Source organism: Scomber japonicus, chromosome 10 (genome assembly GCF_027409825.1).
Source record: "Scomber japonicus isolate fScoJap1 chromosome 10, fScoJap1.pri, whole genome shotgun sequence".
NCBI lineage: Eukaryota > Metazoa > Chordata > Actinopteri > Scombriformes > Scombridae > Scomber > Scomber japonicus.
In genome coordinates, this window is record NC_070587.1 from 15,085,145 (window position 1) to 15,106,463 (window position 21,319).

The 21,319-nt window shown below is 38.3% G+C and overlaps 3 protein-coding genes and 1 non-coding gene across 6 annotated transcripts; 3 read left to right on the forward strand and 1 right to left on the reverse strand.

Moving 5' to 3' along the window:
* Positions 1 to 1,340: 1,340 nt before the first annotated feature.
* mrs2 (magnesium transporter MRS2) lies at positions 1,341 to 13,098 on the reverse strand. 2 transcript variants are annotated; one of them, XM_053326343.1, is made up of 12 exons: positions 12,586 to 13,098; positions 10,917 to 10,981; positions 10,569 to 10,605; positions 9,659 to 9,771; positions 5,259 to 5,420; positions 4,992 to 5,122; positions 4,674 to 4,790; positions 3,415 to 3,484; positions 3,198 to 3,280; positions 2,775 to 2,892; positions 2,247 to 2,360; positions 1,341 to 1,828 (listed from the first exon to the last, which is right to left on the reverse strand). In XM_053326343.1, the coding sequence occupies exons 1-12, from the start codon at positions 12,941 to 12,943 to the stop codon at positions 1,769 to 1,771; spliced, it is 1,428 nt and encodes a 475-aa protein (XP_053182318.1). In that variant the 5' UTR covers positions 12,944 to 13,098; the 3' UTR covers positions 1,341 to 1,768. The 2 variants fall into 2 exon arrangements, with proteins under 2 accessions (XP_053182318.1, XP_053182317.1); XM_053326342.1 differs by lacking the exon at positions 1,341 to 1,828 and having other exon boundaries at positions 2,107 to 2,360.
* Positions 3,886 to 3,958, forward strand: trnar-ucg (transfer RNA arginine (anticodon UCG)). The gene has a single exon. It is a non-coding gene; the product is annotated as a tRNA-Arg (tRNA).
* Positions 5,779 to 9,402, forward strand: LOC128365771 (integrin beta-1-like). 2 transcript variants are annotated; one of them, XM_053326349.1, is made up of 7 exons: positions 5,779 to 5,871; positions 6,768 to 7,022; positions 7,125 to 7,335; positions 7,457 to 7,586; positions 7,703 to 8,009; positions 8,202 to 8,412; positions 9,105 to 9,402. In XM_053326349.1, the coding sequence occupies exons 2-6, from the start codon at positions 6,769 to 6,771 to the stop codon at positions 8,410 to 8,412; spliced, it is 1,113 nt and encodes a 370-aa protein (XP_053182324.1). In that variant the 5' UTR covers positions 5,779 to 5,871; position 6,768; the 3' UTR covers positions 9,105 to 9,402. The 2 variants fall into 2 exon arrangements, with proteins under 2 accessions (XP_053182324.1, XP_053182325.1); XM_053326350.1 differs by having other exon boundaries at positions 9,108 to 9,402.
* A 1,664-nt stretch (positions 13,099 to 14,762) lies between the features above and the next one.
* LOC128365767 (lipid scramblase CLPTM1L-like) lies at positions 14,763 to 20,188 on the forward strand. Its single transcript, XM_053326344.1, has 17 exons — positions 14,763 to 14,963; positions 15,551 to 15,642; positions 16,052 to 16,229; positions 16,355 to 16,482; positions 16,999 to 17,077; positions 17,213 to 17,330; positions 17,603 to 17,697; positions 18,145 to 18,229; positions 18,317 to 18,417; positions 18,493 to 18,552; positions 18,654 to 18,704; positions 18,829 to 18,911; positions 19,208 to 19,242; positions 19,336 to 19,391; positions 19,519 to 19,563; positions 19,749 to 19,882; positions 20,122 to 20,188. The coding sequence occupies exons 1-17, from the start codon at positions 14,763 to 14,765 to the stop codon at positions 20,186 to 20,188; spliced, it is 1,608 nt and encodes a 535-aa protein (XP_053182319.1).
* Positions 20,189 to 21,319: the final 1,131 nt, after the last annotated feature.

Here is a 21,319-nt window from a genome sequence, read left to right on the forward strand (position 1 = left end):
ACTACTTTACGGACACTTCTGTGTTGGGGGAATTAAAATTAACCACGTCGCATGAAAAAATGAGAACTTACAGCAACTTCTCAAATAAAACATAGTTCCCTAAACACCAGTTTGGAAAAAAATAGTAATACATATATGACATATGACGTGCGTTAGACAGAAAATAGGCCTATATATATATATATATATTTTTTTTTTTCCCAAAATTTCTACTTACACATGAGTATTTATTACAAGTCTAAATGTCAAACTAACAGAATCCAATACTGGTTTTATTGTACTGTTTTTTATACCCCAGACTGATCACAGCTAATGAGCTGCATTTTAAACAGGAGATATGACTCCCTCTGGTGCAGCAAAGTGGTTATGACAGCAAAGCCCAACATAAAGCTTCTGAGTCACACATGGAACCATAATATTAAAAACAACCAAAAAACTCTGTATCCACTTTTTGTTTTCTGTGTACGAGGAGAGTTTGCCATGAAGAAATTTCAATTTCTCTTCAACAAAAAAAAAAGTTCCACATTTATCCAATTCATGTATTTTCATATATTTGTGGCATAGAGATAACATTTTGTTTTGCATACATCAAGGGAGTCTGCAATACAGGCCATTTTTAGTTCCCGGTGATGTTAAATAATGAAAAAAGACAGAAAACAGACACTAAAATATTTATGTACTGCTTAATGTTTATCAAGTCACTTCATCATTGGACTCCTATGTAAAACATGGATAAGGAGGAATCTGAAAATCCTTCACTGTTTCAACTGCGATCATACTGTTACACAGTGCCTACAGTTATCTAGTTTTACAACTTTTTTTAGTGAAATTAGTATTTCACTCTTGTTATGTCAAAGCTGTAAGTACCAAAGGTGCCTTGACGATGTTAAAACAGATAAATACTTTTGCAATACATTTTATATTTGTTCTTAATTTTGGTCAATTTGCAGCGATTTATTTTCCTTTTTCTAATTAATTAATTCAGGAGGGCCACTTTCTACTGACCCTTAATAAAACACAGGGAGATGAAGAATTTGGCCAGGCGTGTCACAAAAACTACACATCTTTGTATTAAGTGTAACCTGCTGGGTTAGGGTCTTACGATCACATCAGATAACAGACACTCATCTGATAAATCCTTCTAGCTTTTTGAGAGCAGTCAATGTTTCAAGAATCTGGAAAAGTGCTTACTGTCATGTCATGATGATATCACAATGTTGTAATCAATGTAATTAATTACTCTGCTTACCAAAGTAGGTAAATTCTTACTTAGAAACTGAGCGTGACCAAAAATGTCACAAAAGAAATTACTCTTAATAAACCATAACATACTTTACAAATTAATAAAGTTAACATTTATTTAAATAATTATTTTATGCTTTACAACACTTTTTTCACCAATGAAATGAGGGAATGCACAACTGCATGTAAGGTGGTTATTACATTAGTTTGGTTGTCATCTGTTTCAGGTCCACTGCTGCGACTTGCATGAACCCACTTCTCTAAAACCAGTGAAGACAGAGCAATACTCTGTGCCCACATGTTTAATCCTCACTATATACACAAGGACATCCAATCAAACATCTAACATATGATCCCAACATAAACTGTAACAGGACAGGACACAGAAAAACATATTGCACAGTGGTCTTCAGACATTTGTATGCAACCTTCGGAGGTCTGGGATGATAAAACAATCATCTTTAAAGCTGCGTCTGTTGGAGGTCTGTAGGAGGTCTGTGGCATTTTGCAGAGCAGAGGTACAACATCATCTGATTCCAGCCTTGGCGTCTGATGCTTTCAGATTTCTCTTCCAGACTGGAGGGATCTGTATCACAAACAGGAGAAGTTATTTTGTAACAACTCATTCCACTGGTATTAGCATATTTAATCAAGTTTAGGAATCTATAATAGTAATTTGGATGGTCAGGTGTGGTCTAACATGTAGAGATGTACATATAGAGAGTGACAATTTTTTAATGTATTTTAAATATCTGGTTTTGGGTAGACATATGGATAAGAAACAACGGAAGAGGGGTGCCATGACATGCAAAAAAAGGTCCTTGACTGGGGTCAAACTAGGGACATTGCAGACATTATGGGGCATGTGCTGTAACCTTTCAGCTACCAGGGCACATCAAGACAGAAGATTTTTATGCATAATGAGGTGCCATACTACACATTATTATATTAAGCAACTCATGAAAATCAAAAAATGGTGAGAGGTCAGTGTCTGTGTGTATTACTGGTGGGGGCACTGAAGGCTCTAGATGTCGCCCAAGAAATGACAGCAGTCGTCTCCATATCAGCCCGCTGCCCAAGAACATGAGGCCTGTTACCAGCCAGAAAACACGAGTGTCCTGGTAATAAACACAAACAGGCAAACATTTTACATATGTGGGTAAAAAGAAATACAAAAGGTACAGTAGGCACTTATGGGCTCAAAATAAATAGATATACATAAGACAACCGAATGTGTGGGAAAAACATACAGAGTGCACATCCACACACAAGCTGTAGTGGCGAAACCCAGAAAACTTTGAAATTCACCTAATTCATCAACAATTTTATTTAAAATCAGTTACTTTTTATGCAAAATAATGCAAAAATAATGATAAATGCCTGATTCCAAGGGTTGTTAATTTGATCAGGCTTTACAGTCCAAAACACAGAGACTTGCAATAATATAAAATTAAGACAAGTAAGAAAAACGTTGTATCTGTAAAGCTGTAAACAGCAAAAAGAAGTGTTATATAATTCTTTAGCTGTCTCACCTCTTCAAAGGATGACTCCAAATTCATTCCAAAGGCCACTCCTATCAGACCAAACAGGGAGAGGGAGAAGGTTCCCATCGTCAGCTGCAGACTCAGACGCATCATCACATTACGATGGCTAGAATAAAGCAGACAGAACAATGCATGGTATTTCAATAGGACTATGTCTTCTATTGGCTAGCTTAAGTATTTTCTTAAAATCTTTTGCAGGTTCAGAGCAGGAAAGAAATAGATTTTATATATTTGTATAACGAATACACAAATTGTACATTGTCCAATTTAATCTGATAAACATCAAGAAAACATTAAAAACATGGCAAATGTAACTGTTAAATTGTTACTTTAATACGACTAAATGTTCAATTTAAAATGACAGCTGCACTTGTTCAGAGTATGTCCCTATTCAAAAAGTGGTGTGTGTACCTGTCCAGATTGATAAAGATGACACTCTCAGAGTCGTCTATCAGGTCTTTAAGCTCTCTGGCCTTGTTCCCCAACTCCTCAGCCTGTATGAAGCAGTTGCAATGTGAATCAGAGTATTCAGTTTGTTACAATCTGCAGCCTCACAACTAGATGGCACTAGATCCTACACACTGCACCTTTAAAGCTGATCTCTGGGATTTTAGAAAAGTAGCATCACCTGCATATAGCAATTCTCCAATAACAGTTCCATCTCTTCAGCGTGGTCAATACCCAAACTGCTCTCCTCACTAGAAAGACAGACAAATATTTAGAGGCACATAACAATAAAAAATATTCTTTTTTTAAAGTTTAAAATATTTAATGTAAAACTCTTTCTTTACTAATAATATGTCAATAAAACCATAAAACTGATATGGTGAACACTTATTTTGCATTGGGGGGGGGCTTGAAGAGACAAAAATTGCCTGTTTCAGACAGGCGGCTGAACAGAGGAGCCGCATAAAGGACCAGTATAAAATATATTTTTTCAACTGCAAATAACGCAACGATATTCAAATATAGCCACATATTAAGAATATAGATTTTGATAACATGTATAAACTTCCAAATTCAAACATCTTTACTCTTTGACCTTGCTCAAGTCTGCATACAGCCTGAATCTGCATACATTACCCTTACAACCCCATCTGACCGCGTGGCCTAATGGATAAGGCGTCTGACTTCGAATCAGAAGATTGAGGGTTCGAGTCCCTTCGTGGTCGCATGAAATTTTTTTTTTTTTTTTGTGTTAAAGTTTCCCATATAAAAAAACATGTGGTCCTGCAAACAAACTTAACACTGTTTTTCCTAATTTTGTGAGAATTGCTTATTGAAATGTTTTTGAACTAATGACACTAATGACCCTATAGAAACGCATACATATCTGCAATCTGCAATTCTTTGTCTGTGAAGGACTTTTCAGTGAACACATTTTCTTTTTCATGCATATCCCATATAACACATATAAAACATTAAATATGTTTTATTTAGTATATACACAATGATCTATGGTTGTTCACCTATTTTTGTTACCTTTGTTAAAAGTGTACCAATTCCATGCATTTTCCTTTTGTATTTACAGTGGGATCTGTGGGACCCCAAATAATTAGGAAGAATTAAAGCCAATTTCAACAAAACACAGGGCTATGTTAACTTGAATCCAGCTGTATCCTAACTCCAACCAGTTGTTTCTGGGATTTGTTTTGCATTTGAATGGAAACCCCCACCATTTATCTCTGCCTAACCCTTCCTCCGAACAATGGGTACAACAGTACACAAAAACATTGCTTGAAGGTAAAGGAAACACTATTGAAAGGGGGAAAATACTTTGACACCGGACTTCATTTCTTATACCACTGACTGTGACTTTAAACGAGTGTTCAAGAGAACTGCTATAGGCATTTATGTATATCATGTATGAATGCATGTGTAACATACAAAACTCTTGGATCTGTCCATTTGGTAAGACAGAGTTCTTCAATGATCTCATCCTCATCCAAAATCTTCAGCAAGGAGTCCTTAAAAACTTTGATGTCTGTCTCCAACTCTGATAAACTGTCAGAGACAAGAGACAAGAGGAGGACTGAGAGAGACAGACAAAGTGTTCCAATATGTGAATATCCAGAAGTGTGACAGTGTCATGTTCATATAGGGTATAGAGTGACAGTTGTAATGCTGTCTGACCTCATTCATGAAAGCCTTTTTACAAACTCATTTCTACTGTGTGTCATGATATAACGTGGTTGTGTGTTTTACCTCTTACTGTTCTGCAGCAGTATATGCAGTTTACTTCTATCGGCAGAAAGGATTTTAGGATCCACCAGGGATTCCAATATGTCCAATATTATTGGTTCAACTTCATTCAGCTTGGCTTGAAGAGTGTTAACCTGGTGACACAAATACACATTAACATATGCTTTTCCTTATCTTGGAGCACAGCATCAAATCTCTCCAGGCTGGTTTATATGGGTTAAACATGAATATGCTTAAACATACAAACAGTATTTTTCCAATCTGTGCTACCTTGTACTGCAGTATGGCCTCCAGTGCTCTGAACTCAAAGGGCAGGGAGTGTGTCTGCGATGTTAGCTGTGGGGGAAGCTCCAGCACCAACCAACGTTCTAATCCCAGACCACGAAAATCCAGCACCAAAAGACACTGCGGGGTCACGATGGCTTTCAAAGACTATGGAGAGACAGAGGGATGAATGGGGAGAGTAGCCTTCTTTAAAAACACTAATGATTCATGTACTCAAAATGAAATGAAATTGAAATGAAATCATCTTATTTTTTTAGCAGTTGATGAATTGTTTTTTATTAATAGGTTTTTTTGCCTGACGTGTTTTTATGTGAACGTGTCAGTGTGGCTGTACATGTCCAATTGTTTTTGCAAAGTCTGCAGACGCAACTGTTGACTCTGATCTGTAAATATTTGAGGTGATAGATCTGATCAATGAAAAGTTCTGGTTGCAAAATTGAGATAATTGATTGGCTAGAAGAAAACAGTTTTGTTTATTTTCTAAAGTAGCCGCACCAATCAGGAGCCCCAAGTGATCAAAGTGTACATCCATGTCCAATCTGTGGGGGTAGATAGCCTCAAGCAGCAACTACAACACAGGAAGCTTTCGGAACCTCAGGTAATGTAGCGGCGCTGCACTATTCTTGAGTTTGACCTGTTCATTTATTTTGTGCATTGTTAATACTGGAAACAGAGAGATTAAGCTGTTATACACAAAGCAAACTATGCAAGTAGTGAGTATAGTTTCAGAGAGTAACATCTTTTTTTTTATAGCTTTTATACTTCAGGATGTTTTATACTACAGCTTCTTGTACAGTACAATTCAATCTGCTCCCAGTAGAGGACAGAGCATGTCAATTCAATTAATTACAGTTTATAGGATTTTATAGGGATGAGCGTCAAGCTACTTTTCTGATCATTTCAAGAAGGTGAGGGACGTTTGTAGTCCGAACACCAGATGCAGGGTAGCAAACTTAAATCTTTATAGATATATTTAAGTGTAAGACAGGTAAGAATTTATTTCTGTGTGCTGAGTCATGCAATGTAATACTTTACCTCCATTATTTACAGAGGCATCACATCCTCCTGCTGTTAAAACAAAAACTAAAAATTGACTTCTAGATAGTATTCCCTGATAGACCGACATGTTTTACTTTCTTCTCATTATATTGATATTTGTATCTTATTACCTATGTAATGCAACCTTTCGTGAAGCATTTTCTACCTTTGTCAGCAGTTATTTGTGCACATGATTCACATTTCTAGATTTCTAGTTCCCATTTTCTAATATTTCTTAATCAGCCAGAAACTGAATGTTCGTCTCTTTCTTTATAAAATAATAGAAATAAGTCCAGGATTTAAATCAATCGATCCCTAATCAAGTGTGATATGTTGCATTTTAGATATATCAGAATGTTGTCATTGTGCCTGTTTATCATATCCAACTGTATTTCTTTTAATTAAAACTGATAGTTGACAAAGTTGCCAAATGCTAATGCTTTATTGCATCTGCAGGATGACTGTGAAGCTGCTCTGTCTCTCCCTACTGCTGGCTTTACCTTTTCTGAGCTGGGCTAAAAAACAAACATGTCAGATATCTGCCTCCAATTGTAATGAGTGCATCCAGTCTGGCCCGGAGTGCGCTTGGTGCAACGCCCCTTATGCTCATACTCACTGTCATACTTTGAGGGGGCTCCAGAGACAAGGCTGTCCTGAACACCACATATACAACCCTCGGGGTGGGATGCAGGTTGTTAGGAATGACAGCAGGTAAGTGTTCTAATTTAAAGATCTCTCTTTGGAAGTTTGTACAAGACTACAGTCACCTCTAAGATATTCTTTTTCTTTCCAATCATTACTGAACGTCTGTAGCACTGAGCCAGTAATTGCCCAGGCTCTGCTCCTCCAGCCCCAGGAGTTGTCCCTCCATTTGAGGCCAGGTGTGAGCCAGTCTTTCCCTCTCACTATCACCATGCCTACAGACCAGCCAATCACAGAACTGACTATGGACACCAGCCCTGTGCCTGCAGGGGTGAACATCACATTTAGCAGTATCATGGAGGGAAACCCCCTGGTTACACAGGTCAGAAAAATAAGGAACATTAGCAACAATTTCCTCATATTGAGAGAAGGTTATTTCTTATAAACTGCAAATAACAACAATAACAACAATAATAATAATTATGAAATCCTTGTTGCTCTAGGTGAGCGTGGAGGCTGCCCAGTGTCACAGTGGGAGTGACAACTCAAACCAGGACAGTACTGGGCCCTGGTCTGTTCACATCACACCCAGAGGCTTTTCACTAAGTGTGAAGTTAGAGATCTCTTTGGAATGTGAGTACGACTGCACAGCTCTACTGCAGTAAAAACATACAGAGAATTTGGATGTGATAACAAAAAAAAAAGCACACGATTTATAATGTGACAAATTTTTCAACTTGTTTTCCCAGGTCAGTGTGACTGCATGAAAAGCCGTGAGGAAAACAGCCCCATCTGCTCTGGCAATGGGGCTCTGGTGTGTGGCCAGTGTGAGTGCTCCAAGCCGAACATAGGACAATATTGCCAGCGTGAATCTGATTCTATTTTTCTATCAAATGAAGACCGTTGTCGCTCAGGCCCGAACGCCATTGTTTGCAGTGGTAGAGGGGAGTGTGAGGACGGCTACTGTATATGTAATAAGCGGACAAACCCAGAAGAAAGAATCACTGGACAATACTGCGAGTGCACAAACTATGACTGTCCGTACGCCAACGCCAGGTATAATATGTGAACATTATTAAGCATCACTCAGACTTAGTTGCCTTAAACAGCCCTAACTACATTACAAAGCCTTCACTATCTACATATCTTCATATTTTGTACTGACTTTCTTATGCAATACCATCTTTTAATAACATTTAATTAAGGAAATAGAGTTATTTTAAAATGACAACAATTTGAATCTCACAGAATATGTGGAGGCCACGGGAAGTGTGTGTGTGGACAGTGTGTTTGTGATTACGACTGGACAGGTGAAGACTGCACCTGCTCCATGGACATCGCTTCCTGTATGGCAACAAACCAGAAGATTTGTAACTGGCAGGGGAACTGTCAGTGTGGGGTCTGTCAATGTCCATACCCATACGGTGGCCCAACCTGCGAGACCTGCTTTGGATGTTAGGTATGTAGCTGAATGTGAGCAGCATTCTGACTCTGTAGAGTGTTGGGTATTTGGGACAGGAAGGAAGAAGAACAGGCAAGAACTGGTTGCTTTCAATACAGGGTGCCACGGAAACTGATGTTGAGGACACATTTATGATTAAAGTCATTCATTAAAATCATACACGCAACATGAAATTAGAGGACACATTATCTGATGCTTTATGGTTTCTACTAACATACTACACAACCCTCTTTCTGCGATCTGCAGATGAAATTATTCATTCTGAAATTACTGTGACCAATGAAAATAATTCATGTTCATGGACATTATTTACCTCCCAAATCTTTACATTACATGCATGCATTTTCTTGCAAAACCCGTGATAAACAAGTTAATGTGTAGAATATTACCCGTGCAAGAAAATTAAAAATGTGGAAACATGTTCAGCTGTAGAATCTATTTATGCTTTATTTATTAAGTAGAATGAATGAATTAATTTAATGTGTATCTGTCTAGAGAACATATAGCAGCATTTCTAGTCTAAACCAGTTTTTTCAAAGCCCACCCTTTGAATTCTGAAATAATAAAGCACAGACCAGTTGCCAGGATAGAAGGGGGGGCCTCAGTTTGTCAAATTTCACAGCAATGTCATCTTCTCTATCAAAATTAAATGGTTAATATATGTCATTTTGAACCGGCCCTTATGTCAGCAGGTGAAGGACAAAGTGCGGCCACCTCATTGATGATGATGGAGACCAATGGTGATCTGCCTGAACAACTCAATCTTGTAAAACAAGGAGCTGTGACACGTTCTGCTTCTTCTACCACACTTTCTCCCACAAGACAATTGAGATGAAATGTCCTCTGTGTTCAGTTTTTAAGTTCCCTAAATATTTAGTTCTAATGTTTTAATTCTGAATTCATAAACTTTGAATTATTTTAAGTAAATACAATCTTTTACAGCTTTACTAACATTGTAATAATACACCTTTATTACATTTTGGGCTACATATGTTTCCAGTTGTCTTTATTTTACTGCACTACACCATTCTCTTGGTAGCACTTGAATCAAACAGTGATCGTCTCTGGCTTAAGATACAGCAGTAATGACTTCTCCATTAGCAGGAGAAGTTCACTGAAGTGTGATACAGAATTATTCTCATATTGATGGCCAGTGAAAAATTGTTCACAAGGAATCATCATTAGTTAGTTAGAACAGAAACCTCTCATCAATCACTATGAGAGAGAGGGACGGACAGCATACCTCCATTCGTATAATGATGCAGTTGTTTCGAGCAGTGAGGGTGGTACTGTGCTGAAAGCGAAGGTCTCTGGCCTGAAGACTTAACTCCTGGCAAAGCTCTGTTTTCTTCTTCTCTGTAAGAAAAAAGGGAACAGGAAGAGTAGAGACAGACGGTCATAACAAACATACAAAAGCCTGTCCAATACTGGGTATTTGGGGCCAATGCTGATACTGATATTACTGAATTCTGCTGATATTCTTTCTATATATAAACACATAAACACATCTTTGCAATGATCCCGCAAATATCATACACATTCGACAAAAATATGTAACAATTTAATAATAATCTTTATTGTCCAACAGTAAACGTCATTGAGAATTTAATAATTAAATATAAATCACTATATATTAAAAACAAACAACAAATAGAAAAACATATACTCTATTACGTATAATCAGTATATTAAACTAGCTACTTATAAAAAAATATATATATATATGAATATCAGCACATATCAGTAAACATTCTGATGATGGCTACTGATATATCTGGGAGAGGCCAATACCTTCTACTAAAACACGAGTGAATACTTTTCTTGTATCTTTGGCTTTTTTATAGGACATAACACTACAACAAAAGTAGATGTTATGTATCTACTGCTTTAAGATGATATTTGTAATTACTGAGTGCAATTCAATCAGAACAAAATTTTATTTAAATGAAAATAACATTGCTGCTGGCAAAAGTTAATTCATTTGGCTAATAATATAATTTGAAATTAATACCTACACTGTGGTGAGAGTTATCACATCACAGGACAAGAGAGATAACCAACAGAAGACCAAATGAAACAACTTTACAGCTCCAATAAACAAATAAAAGGCAGATTATCCACACATCTTATCAGATATATTGTCCAGCACTTACCAAATGTTGTCACATTTCCCTCTGGGTCAAATTTCATCTGTGAAATAAATATTACAAGAAATTTGTGTTCATACTTGTTCAATACAGTTTTGCTGTGTTTAAATGCATACAGTAACTGCTACGTGCTTGTTTAGAGGTAAACAATCTGTGTTAAATTCAGTTGATAACTTGAAAAATGCTGTGAAATCAGAAACATTTGACTTAGATGTAATATTTCAAAGCAGACTTTGTGATGCACTGTGTGTCTAAAAACATTTGGGAGTAGGATGGTCCTGAATATAAAGCACCTACTAGAGGTCAGTTACTGCTGAAATGTTTTTATCTGACTGCTCTCAGTACATCTCTTACCACGACAAACATAGGTACCACACCGGAGAGAGGAGCTTCTGTCATTCTGTGGCGGATTGAGGACACTGTTCAAGGAAAAGACAAAGCTTAGTCATTTCAATGTACCAACAGCATTTTGGCAAATTATCTGAAGTAGAGTCACTACAAAAAATGGCCAATTACATTTTATGTAAAACAAAACACAAAAAAAGCCAGCAGTGAAATACCAGATGCTTGTATAACAAAAAAATAATTTATCACTGTGATTAGCACCTTTGCATTTCAATATATCTCTATCAGGATTGAGCTTTCATACAATTTCTTTACATGTGGATAATATGAAAAGGTAACATGGTTAACAGTGCATAAAGACAGGAATGACCTATCTCATATGACTGGAATAATATGTGGACTGGAGCCAATGCCAGAGTACATTTTTGAGGCTGATCAATATGTGATCCTAAAAAGAAAAAGCATGATCACAATACATGACTGATTTTCATCTCTTTACATACATACATTACATAAAGGAACATGTTTGGTTATTATATTTTAATATCATATATTATATCAGTAGTTGCATAGTTGTGATAAACTAAAAATAAGCTGTTTTTTCATTTTCTTTAACTTAAATATTTTATAGCTCCACATACAGTGCTGCTTGAAACAGCCTTCAGAATTTCCTCTATTTCTGCATAAATATGACCTAAAACGTGATCAGATTTTCAAGCAAGTCCTATAACTAGATAGAGAGTTAATCAAATGAGTCAAACACTTTACATGTGTTTGTTTATTGAGGAAAATGATCCAATGTTAGATATCTTTGTGTAAGTTCAAATATGTGAACCTCTAGGACGATCAATTCGTTTGAAAGAGAAATTAGAGTCAGGTGTTTCAATCAGGGGTGGGATGACAATCAGGTGTGAGTCTGAGAGGCCCTGTTTTATTTAAAGAAGAGAAATCTGCGTCTGAGCTTCACAGCACAGGTTTGTGGAAGTGTATCACGTCTTGAACAAAGCAGATTTCTGTGGTCCAAGACTATGTGGATAAGCCAGAGAGCTGTTTGAATAATGAACAGGAATTTGAACTTTTTGGCTTGACTGAGAAGTGCTTTGTTTGGTGATGAACAAATGCTACATTCAAACAGAAGATCCTCATCCTGTCTGTAAAACATGGTGGTAGTATATCATGGTTTGAGTCTGCTTTGTTGCCTCTGGACCAGAACAGTTTGTAATCATTAATGGAGCTTTGAGTTCAGTTGCACCAGCAGATTCTGCAGGAAGATGGCAAAGTATCTTTCTGTGACCTAAAGCTCAACAGAAAGTGGGTCATCAATTAAAGATGACCACAAAGGCACAAGTGGCTCTACCAAAGCATGATTAGACCAGAGGAAAGTTAATGTATTGGCTGAGTTGAAGTCCCTAATCCTATATAGATCCTGAAAACAGGCATTTCATAACTACAAACCCACCAACTCTTTTGTAAAGTGGAATGGGCTAAAATTCCTCCTCAATTTGATCATATATGCAAAGGTAGAGGAAATTTGAAAGGGTTCACAAACTTTCAGGAAGCACAGTATTTTTATTGTACATTACATTTGAGTGTGCTCATAGTTACATCATATTGTGTATATTTGGATTGGCAAAAGAAACATTTCTAATCCTGATAACTAACCATCTGTCATTCTTACCAGGCAGCGCTGCGCCCCCTTGCAGCAGATTCTTTGTTCTCACAGGAGCAGACTGAGATCTTCTGATCTGACATCTGGACTCGGGCAGTGTTTGAGAGTAGTTTAGTGAGTTTGAAACAACGTGGCTGTAGCTCCTGCTGTTCAGTCCCAGCTTTCTGTGTCCAAGTGGCACAGTGTACTTCAGAGGGTAGAGCACTGGTCGAGCACTGCAAAGGATCAGGGCCCGATACCCATCAACACTTGAGGAGAAAGGACCAACAGAGCTTAAAAGGCGCTTTGGATGCAAGTTTCCACTAAATGGCAGATATGTCCTTGTGCAGTTCATGCAGCCAGCCAGCACCACCCTGTGTAGCTTCATCTTCACCCAGGCTATCACTCAGCACAGGACAGGAAGGAAAGATTCAGCCTCCATTTGAAATGGAAAAAAGGAGATAAAGGTATGGTTTTTAAAAAACGGTAAGTGTCTAGAATACTCGTCACCTCATTCAGGGTGTTTCAATACCCTCCAGATGTTTGTCAAGTTTGTTTTGTAGAGGAGACGGTCCGGAGCCACGGGAACAGGTCTACAGTGCGAGGTAACAGTTAAGGTATGAGTAAATATTAATTATAGCCAACAATGCCAGCGTCAGTCGACTCCTGTTCGCTTATAATGTGACTTTCTTCGCTGTGTTATGCAGCTCTGTATGTTATGCTAGTTATAGTAGCTGCTAGCATAAGTGGCAGCCTAGCTCTTCAGTTTGTCTTAAAGTTGACAGTGACAGTGAACGAACACACAAGAAACTCAAACCTGCAGGCAACTACAAACTGTCCTCAATCCACGAAATAGTCTTTTTTGTTTTAGTCCAGAAAACACACTTGTCATTACAGCATGATGGAGAAAGTCTGCATTCATGAGGAGGACAGCATGAAGAACACTGCCCGTCATGCACCGCGGTGACTGCTGCCAAAGATCGTCTCTGAAGGAAGAAACCCACTCATGTGCTAATGTTGACATTAGCTCTAGTAGTTCTTTTACTTTGTGTTTTTAACGGCAGCTTTTAGGCTCATTACCGTCACCCTCTGGGAGTATGGAGCACAACTACACTAAATTTTCCTGTATGTTGGAGCTATTTATTGTTTTTTTTTTTAATAAACGTTTATTTATTTTGCGTGAAGAATATAGCTAGTTTTATTGTAGCCTAATATAATTTTGGTTTTAAGTACTAGTGCTTTCGTTTTGAGGGCACAGAGGTGAATTTATTTCTATAGGTAGATGGGTATGAGGTGAAAGATGTCATTGTTTGTCTGTTAATGGTAAAATAAACCAAAAGAAACGTCATGCTTGCCTGGACAATGCACTTATTTTTTACCCTGTGTAAGATTAATTCCTGAGGTGCCTCAGTGGCTGTTTGAGGGTGTTTTTTGTTTTGTTTTTGTTTAATAATAAATAATAATAATCAAGTTAAGGACAAATTGAATGCTGTATTTTTGTTTGCTATGATTTTTTTTTTTATAGTAGTAGGAAAATCAGAAGTACTGCTATTTGGTCAAGTCGGCGCACAGCAGATTATAGTTTGTATTGGGCACGGGATGTGATTTAAATACTATCATCCACTTACAACAGGTGCACGTTAAGCAAAGGTATTGGAGTCAAGGACTGCTATCTGCCTTTTTAGTTAAGTTGCAGGTCTTAATGTTATAGGGTGATATATTTATGCAGTTATTTGTTCTGGCGTGGCAGCAATACGCTTCCTTTTTAAAAACACTAGATAAAAATGACCCTCTGGTCCCAGCACTCAAAGTTACTCTCCACAACTGATCCCAATATAAGATAGTGGGAGAGGGGAAAATTACTGATATAACATTAAAAAAAAAAAGGAAAAATGAGAGGAAACAATAACTGCACTGTCCTGGACCAAAAAAAACTAAATAAATTGAGGAGATGGGTATTGTGTGTCTGCTTAATAACAATTTGTGGTACACGAGTCAGACTGTCTGCGCAGCCGCGGAGAGCTGAGCGTCGGCACCAGCATCCCACAGCTGGATGCAGATTACCGGAAGGATACTGCGGCCGAGAGGAAGCGGACAGCTGGATTGTATTGATGCCGACTTCAAGCCGCTCCGGACTTCAACTAACCAAGTCCACTGGTATTGCGTTTGTTAGTCGTTGATATTGTAGCATCAGTGTATAACCTGCCATGTTCCCATCGTGCTTGTCCAAGCCGGCGGACGGCAGCGGTAAGAGGAACTCCATCGCTAAACTGCTGCTCGGGGTGTTTGTGGTCTACATGCTCCACACCGCCTGGTTGCTGTACGGCTTCCTCAACACCAAACCCTGTGATAGAGGCAGAGGAGAACAATGCATCAGTTCCTATTTGACTGCAAGACCCAGACTACAGGTGAGCACAGGCCCTGTTTCTTTACTAGTATTATAGCAAGTGGACAAATGAGGGACAGTGAGATCTAGTAAATGACAGCATGGGCCTGAAAATGTACCCGAGAGGAGCTCAACCCATTGCCTCTGCTTTTACATTGATTGATCATGAATCCATGGGAATTAAAAATAATGGATTTTGGTTTGTTTTTTTAATTTATTATTAAATTAAATAAGTTATGTGGGACATTATTTAAAAATAGAAAGACACAGTGTGTACGTTGAGTCTCTGGGATGCTTTGGTGATTTACATGATGGAGAAAATCCCCACACACACATTTATAATCCTGAACATGACGGTCTAGCTGTAGGATTTATTCATCCAGACCACTACAATACCGCACCATCATCACAATGATCTTTTCACAGAAATCATTAGTAAAAATAAGAAAGTTCGGCCCCAGAGAGAGATGACACAATACACACATCTGGAACATCTGCAGGGTTTTCTCCATTACTGCATCTGTATCTCCTTTTGCTGTTTTTAAAATGGAATGATTGCTTTCAATCTCCTCTAATCACTCTTCTTCTCTTCTGCTTCATTTTATCCAGCTGAGTGTCTTCACCTGCCTCGTGCCAGACAACAGCCAGCTCAACCTCGCTGTGAAAATAGACCCATTCGACCCACACTCTACATTTGAGCGGTGGGTTTGACATGTTGATGTTACAACCATACACGTTTTTATCAGTCAATTCCTCCTCATTTCAACTACAAGAGTAACACCGTAGAAGAAACACGTGTATGGCATGACATTCTTTTCAACACAGTGGTAGTAACTTGATTGTTATAGAAATCATAGAAATAAATAGGCCTCATTGTAGTGGCTGCAAACAGAAGATAAGGACCATTGATTAGTGTTTGAAAGGAGTAAAAGAGGACTGTAAATCTTCTGCACTGTAGATACAGAGTCAAGATGTATTTTATAACTTCTGTCCTAACACCAACTGCACATGGTGATCATTAAATATATATTAAAAGCTTAAATGCCTATTTGCCTATCTCTGCTTGGCAGACTGGCTGTTTTAACTTCCTGTCTCTCTTTTTGTCTGCAGGCAGGTGAACGTCCCTCTGCCGGAGGAGACTCGAGCTAATGGCACTCTGTATGCTGTCGTGTACGTTCACAAGGCCGGTGTTTCACCTTTAGAGGACAGCAGAGAGGTCCACTATGCAGCTCAGCTCACCATCTACATCACTCCCACACACAGAGAGGGGCAGAGAGACACGCAGAAGGTGAAATGTAACTCAATAGCTGTCAGAGGGCTTCATGTTTCAACTGCTATGTTACCTTTGCAGTACATTTGGACGTGTGCGTAATCCAAACCAGTTTGTGGCCTTGTTATTTTTGGCTCCATCAGAGGTCGAGCGCCCGATCAGAGAAATCTGTATCCCACTGGAGACCCCATCTGTCAATCAATATGATGTCAGAGGACTTCACCTTCAACAAGGCAGGGCTTCCCAGTGATGTGCGGCGCTATATGAGAGTGTAAGTGCTGCTTGTCATGATATTTAGTGCGGTAAAGTGAGAATACCAAGTAGACTCAAATATTTTATTCTCTATTTGAACATAGAAAGTGAAATATGTTAATGATGTTCTTTTAAAAGATGAAAATCATTACATGTACAGTCTAATAACATTTATATCATTATTAGAGGCTCAATGTGGTAAAATGCAGCAGAAAAAAGAAAAATAATATATTTTTTGTGGCAGAAATAGAATTTTTTTTTCCTGCTTTGATGTGCCATTAATTATCTCACGACTCCTAAGATATACCTTGACCTTGTGACCCTCTTGAGGTGTCCTAACCCCCAAGTTGAAAACCAACATGATTACTGCTCTGTAGAAATAGAGTGGAGGGTTAGCAATGCGATCTGGATAAAAAGGAGAAAGAAAAAAACACAGTCACATCTCTCAAAAAAATGACTCATTACTCACTTCAGTCCATGAATAGGGAATCTGCCCCAAGCTTAAATGAAACTTTCCTCCTGTTTCTTCTTCCAGTTCTCAGGATGGCAGACAGATGATGTATCTACCTCTGCTGCTGGTGAACGAGCTCAGCTTCAGAGTCAGAGATCTCATGGTAAAATGCTTAAAGACCATTTACTGCATTTTGAATTAAATAACAACGATCGTACATTTATTTACCTATCTATCTATCTATCCATCCATCTGTCCATCCATCCGTCCGTCCATCCATCCGTCCATCCATCCATAGGAGATCAGCAGCAGCACCGACCAGCTCCCTCTGACTGTGTCTTATGAGGGAATCTCTTTAAGAAGTTTCAGATTTTGGGTCCATTTACAGGATGTGGTTTATTCTCTGCGACAGTTTGGTGAGTTAATGAGATAATGGGGTATTGTGTCTGGTGAAGTAACATTTTTGTATAACATTAAATGGGTTGCAAGATGTGGTCTCCAGTCTGCAACATTTTGGTGTATTGAGACATTTTGAAGTAGTTTCGGGGCCAAGAGATAACTGTTTTTCAGTCACCAAAATCAGATATTAATACATTATATATTACAGTAAATCTTTCTTTTATTTGGATATAAGCCTCAGTCTTTTGTGTCACATAACGAGGAGATCATTCTTGTTTTGTCTATCTAGGCTTCACTGAGGAAAACATAGATGAGATTAAAGAAACTCTGGTTGGTTCCAACCTTTACCTGTTAGTGCTGACTGCACTCATCACAGCTCTGCAAGTAAGACCATACAACACCACACATTTTAGCATACAGTACAAATTAGAAGGCACTTGGTACGTAGTATTGTGAGATATTATCTATGTTAAATACCAAGTCATACATGTCATACATGTCATGTCAATTACTTTTCAAGAAAAAAATGTACAAAGTCTTGAATTGTAGTTTCTCAAATTTAAATATTTTCTGGTTTATTTAGTCTTGATACTAAACTAAATATTCTTGGGTTGTGGACTGTCGTCTTGAGCTTGGGGATTGACATTTTTCACCATTTTTGGAACATTTTATAGATCATCGACCACCAGCATTGAGAAAATTGATTGGCAGATTCATTGACAATGAAAATAATCCTACATCAGCTCTAGATTTAGGCACAGTGGTGTTTTGTATTACAAATCACAGTTTGTAAAATGAAGTTGAATCAAGTAGTTTTTTGTTCTGCTGCAGCTCATCTGTGAATTCCTGGCTCTGAAAAATGATATCAGCTCATGGAGAAAAAAGAAGAGCATGTCAGGAATGTCCAGGAAGTCAGGTCAGAAACCATCCTAATAATATTGATCAAATGATACGAGCCATCTCTTTTACAATGTGCAAATGAATCCTGCTCTTCTGTTTCTAGTTCTGTGGCGGAGTCTCAGTACTTTGCTGATTTTCGTCCATCTGTTAGAGGAGACCAGTCTCCTGGTGCTGCTTCCTGTTGGGCTGGGAGCATGTGTAGAGGTATTTATCATGACATCACAAGTGATATCTAGCAGTCATTGATTGGTTTTACCTCTTGATCTGTCATCTTGTCAGGTATGGAAGTTGTTTAAAGTGTTTAAGATCAACGTACAGTGGAAAAGCTCCAAGCTCCATGTGAGTATTTACCCATCCATGTTCAATCTAGCTTCAGACAAACTTAACTTAACTTGACAAGATAAAAATTTCTGTTGACGATCTCTTCTGTCACTGTACAGGTAAACAAGCTGGATGAAGAAGAAAGAAAGACTGTTGAATACGACACACAGGTGCTAGTGTGTTTCTATCTGCATCCTCCACCTCTCCACCAGCTCTGATTTTTATATTCTGCTCTAGGCTTTGTTTTATTTTAATATTTTGTCTGTGTTTTTTTTTTTTTTTTTGTCTCCCCAGGCGTCCAGATACTTGTCCTACTTGGTCTATCCTCTGTGTATCAGTGGAGCTATTTTCTCTCTGGCCTACTTACGTCAAAAGAGGTGAGCTCATCATAACTGACACTTCAGCTGTCTGCTTTGACACGTGTATTTTGACATAACCTTTACTGTTTTACATCCAGGTAGCACTAAACTCTCCACCTGTGCTGGAGTGTCAGATTCAAATCCTAACTGAATATTTTTGAGGGTTTTTTTACTCCGCACTTTTCTATCTTTTCTCTCTCTCTCTCTCTCTCTCTCTCTCCCTCTTTCTACACTGAATAATATGATTTAAATTAGAAAACGTAACTCAGGCACCAAATATGCAACTTCTAATTATTAAGATACTTTGTTAACAGTTACTACTCCTGGATGATCAACAGCCTGGTGACTGGTGAGTTAACTTGGATTAAGGGGAAATCTTCGCTTCTATATAACCTATAATGAGCTTTATCAACACTGTAACTCTCCTCCTCTCTTCTCTCAGGAGTGTATGCCCTTGGCTTCCTGTCCATGGCCCCGCAGCTCTACATCAACCACAAGGTCTGTCCTACAACTAAAACAAAGATCCCCGCCTTTAATAATGTATTACTTATCAGATTATGTGATTAAAGTGCTGAGAGAAGGAAATTAGTCAAATATTGTTTCTTTACTCATTGTGCTTCTCCAGTTGAAGTCTGTGAGCCACCTGCAGGGGACAGTGTTGATGTACAGAGTGAGTACAGTCATGTCTCTGCTTTATTCACAGACAACCTCTATGTTGTTTCCAGTTTGCATGTTGTTCACTCTTTGTTTTTTTTTCTGTGTAAGACATTCAATTATTAGATATTATTCAAAGAATGATCTTAATCTGAATTTAACAGTGATCCTATTTTGAGTTACCTCTCTTTTCTCCACCAGGGAGTAAACACCATGATCTCAGACCTGTGCTCCTGCGCCTCCTTTTTCTCTTCCTCTCGATCCTTTTTGTCATCTCATCAACTCTCCTGCTTCAGGGACGAGCTCCTCTTCCTCCTCTACCTCTACCAGCGAAGGTAGGCCCACCCCCACACACAATATTACAAACACGCACACACTTGCGCAGAACATATATTGGATGGACTCCAGTGCCTCCGTGCTTGACGTAATGCATCTACTTTGCTATTGGCACCCATTGTTCTTTGACCCTTCCTTGCTGCTGCTGACAGCTTCTTTTCTTTTCACAATCCACCTGAGTGATTTTTAGCTGAAATGACAGCAACACAATCCTGTTTGCATCTTATATCTCCACCAGGCGTTACGCCCCCAAGGCCAGAAGACGAGAGTCTGGGACACACAGCAAGAAAGTAAAGACTCAGTGAGGAGAAGACGGTTATAGGAAGCACACAAAAGCTCATGAAAGAAGAAAAGTCCAAGGCTCTCTTCTGGCAAAAAAAAAGTTTAAAAGCCTTTATTCAGATGGCTATTTCATGGTGACATTCTTAAAAACACACACATTACATGAGCATGTGAAAATAGAGCTGGGTGACATTCTGAAGAAGGCTGTTTGTGCTGCTGTGTGTGGGTTGTAATCTTGCTCTATTTAAACATGCACAAGTATTCTCCATGTTTTTATGAATTTCACCGTGACATAGTCATCTGAATGAGGGCTTTTAAACTGTTTTTGCCAGAAGAAAGCCTCGGACCTTTCTTTTTTTTTTGAACTTTTGTGTTCCCTACCAAAGAGCACCTTCATCTCACCTGTTTGAACATCCAAGCACTCCGGACCTTTTCTTTCTGAACACAAAAAACTTGAAAAAAACACAATGGAGAATAAATTAACCATGAAGACATGAGACAGAGACTCATGCAGGACACTCTTGTCATGTGTTGTTGCTACGGCAGCTACAGACTGATCTGAGCCCAGCTGTTCTGTTTTTGGCTCCTCACTGCTGTACGCATACGCTGCTGCAGCTTTTTGCATTGATGGAGCAGTTGACATCATTCAACTACAGACACTGTCTTCTGTACATTTCACACTGAGTTACCTTTCAAGACAGAACTTCAAGACAGCATCTTGATGTATATTTGCTTTATTCTGCTCCATATGCACCAGTAGAGGGGTTATTTAAAGTGTTTCCGGGTAATGTTTTGTAGGACGGAGCGTTCAACTTCAAGCTCAACCATGTTGTTATTAGAGTTGAGTTTCTTGACTGACTCAACTGTCTTAACAGCTGAAACACTGATTCTCCCTTTAAAATGTAATTTAAAAACATAAGTTAAGATTTGTTTTATATAATGTATGAACAGATTTATACATAAAGAGTATATTCTGTTTGTGCTTGGTCCATCATTTTGCTAAAGCTAAATGTTGCTCATACAGACTGAAATATCCAATTTAATGTCATGGCTTCATCATCATTTAATCAATGTCTTTTATATACATTCCCCCAATATCTGGTGTCTTTGGAAACCTTGTGATCCTTACTAGAATCTAAAATAATGTCCTGAGG

What these genes read in the sequence shown, in the direction of transcription:
- LOC128365771 (XM_053326349.1), top strand. Translation starts at nt 6,769, where the DNA reads ATGACTGTGAAGCTGCTCTGTCTCTCCCTACTGCTGGCTTTACCTTTT. An exon ending in GAAACCCCCTGGTTACACAG is followed by an intron (nt 7,336 to 7,456) that starts GTCAGAAAAATA and finishes TTGTTGCTCTAG; the next exon opens with GTGAGCGTGGAGGCTGCCCA. An exon ending in GTTAGAGATCTCTTTGGAAT is followed by an intron (nt 7,587 to 7,702) that starts GTGAGTACGACT and finishes TTGTTTTCCCAG; the next exon opens with GTCAGTGTGACTGCATGAAA.
- mrs2 (XM_053326342.1), bottom strand. Translation starts at nt 12,943, where the DNA reads ATGAAGCTACACAGGGTGGTGCTGGCTGGCTGCATGAACTGCACAAGG. An exon ending in AGGCCATACTGCAGTACAAG is followed by an intron (nt 5,123 to 5,258) that starts GTAGCACAGATT and finishes TTGTGTCACCAG; the next exon opens with GTTAACACTCTTCAAGCCAA. An exon ending in CTGCTGCAGAACAGTAAGAG is followed by an intron (nt 4,791 to 4,991) that starts GTAAAACACACA and finishes TGTCTCTGACAG; the next exon opens with TTTATCAGAGTTGGAGACAG.
- LOC128365767 (XM_053326344.1), top strand. Translation starts at nt 14,763, where the DNA reads ATGTTCCCATCGTGCTTGTCCAAGCCGGCGGACGGCAGCGGTAAGAGG. An exon ending in TCAGAGTCAGAGATCTCATG is followed by an intron (nt 17,078 to 17,212) that starts GTAAAATGCTTA and finishes ATCCATCCATAG; the next exon opens with GAGATCAGCAGCAGCACCGA. An exon ending in CACTCATCACAGCTCTGCAA is followed by an intron (nt 17,698 to 18,144) that starts GTAAGACCATAC and finishes GTTCTGCTGCAG; the next exon opens with CTCATCTGTGAATTCCTGGC.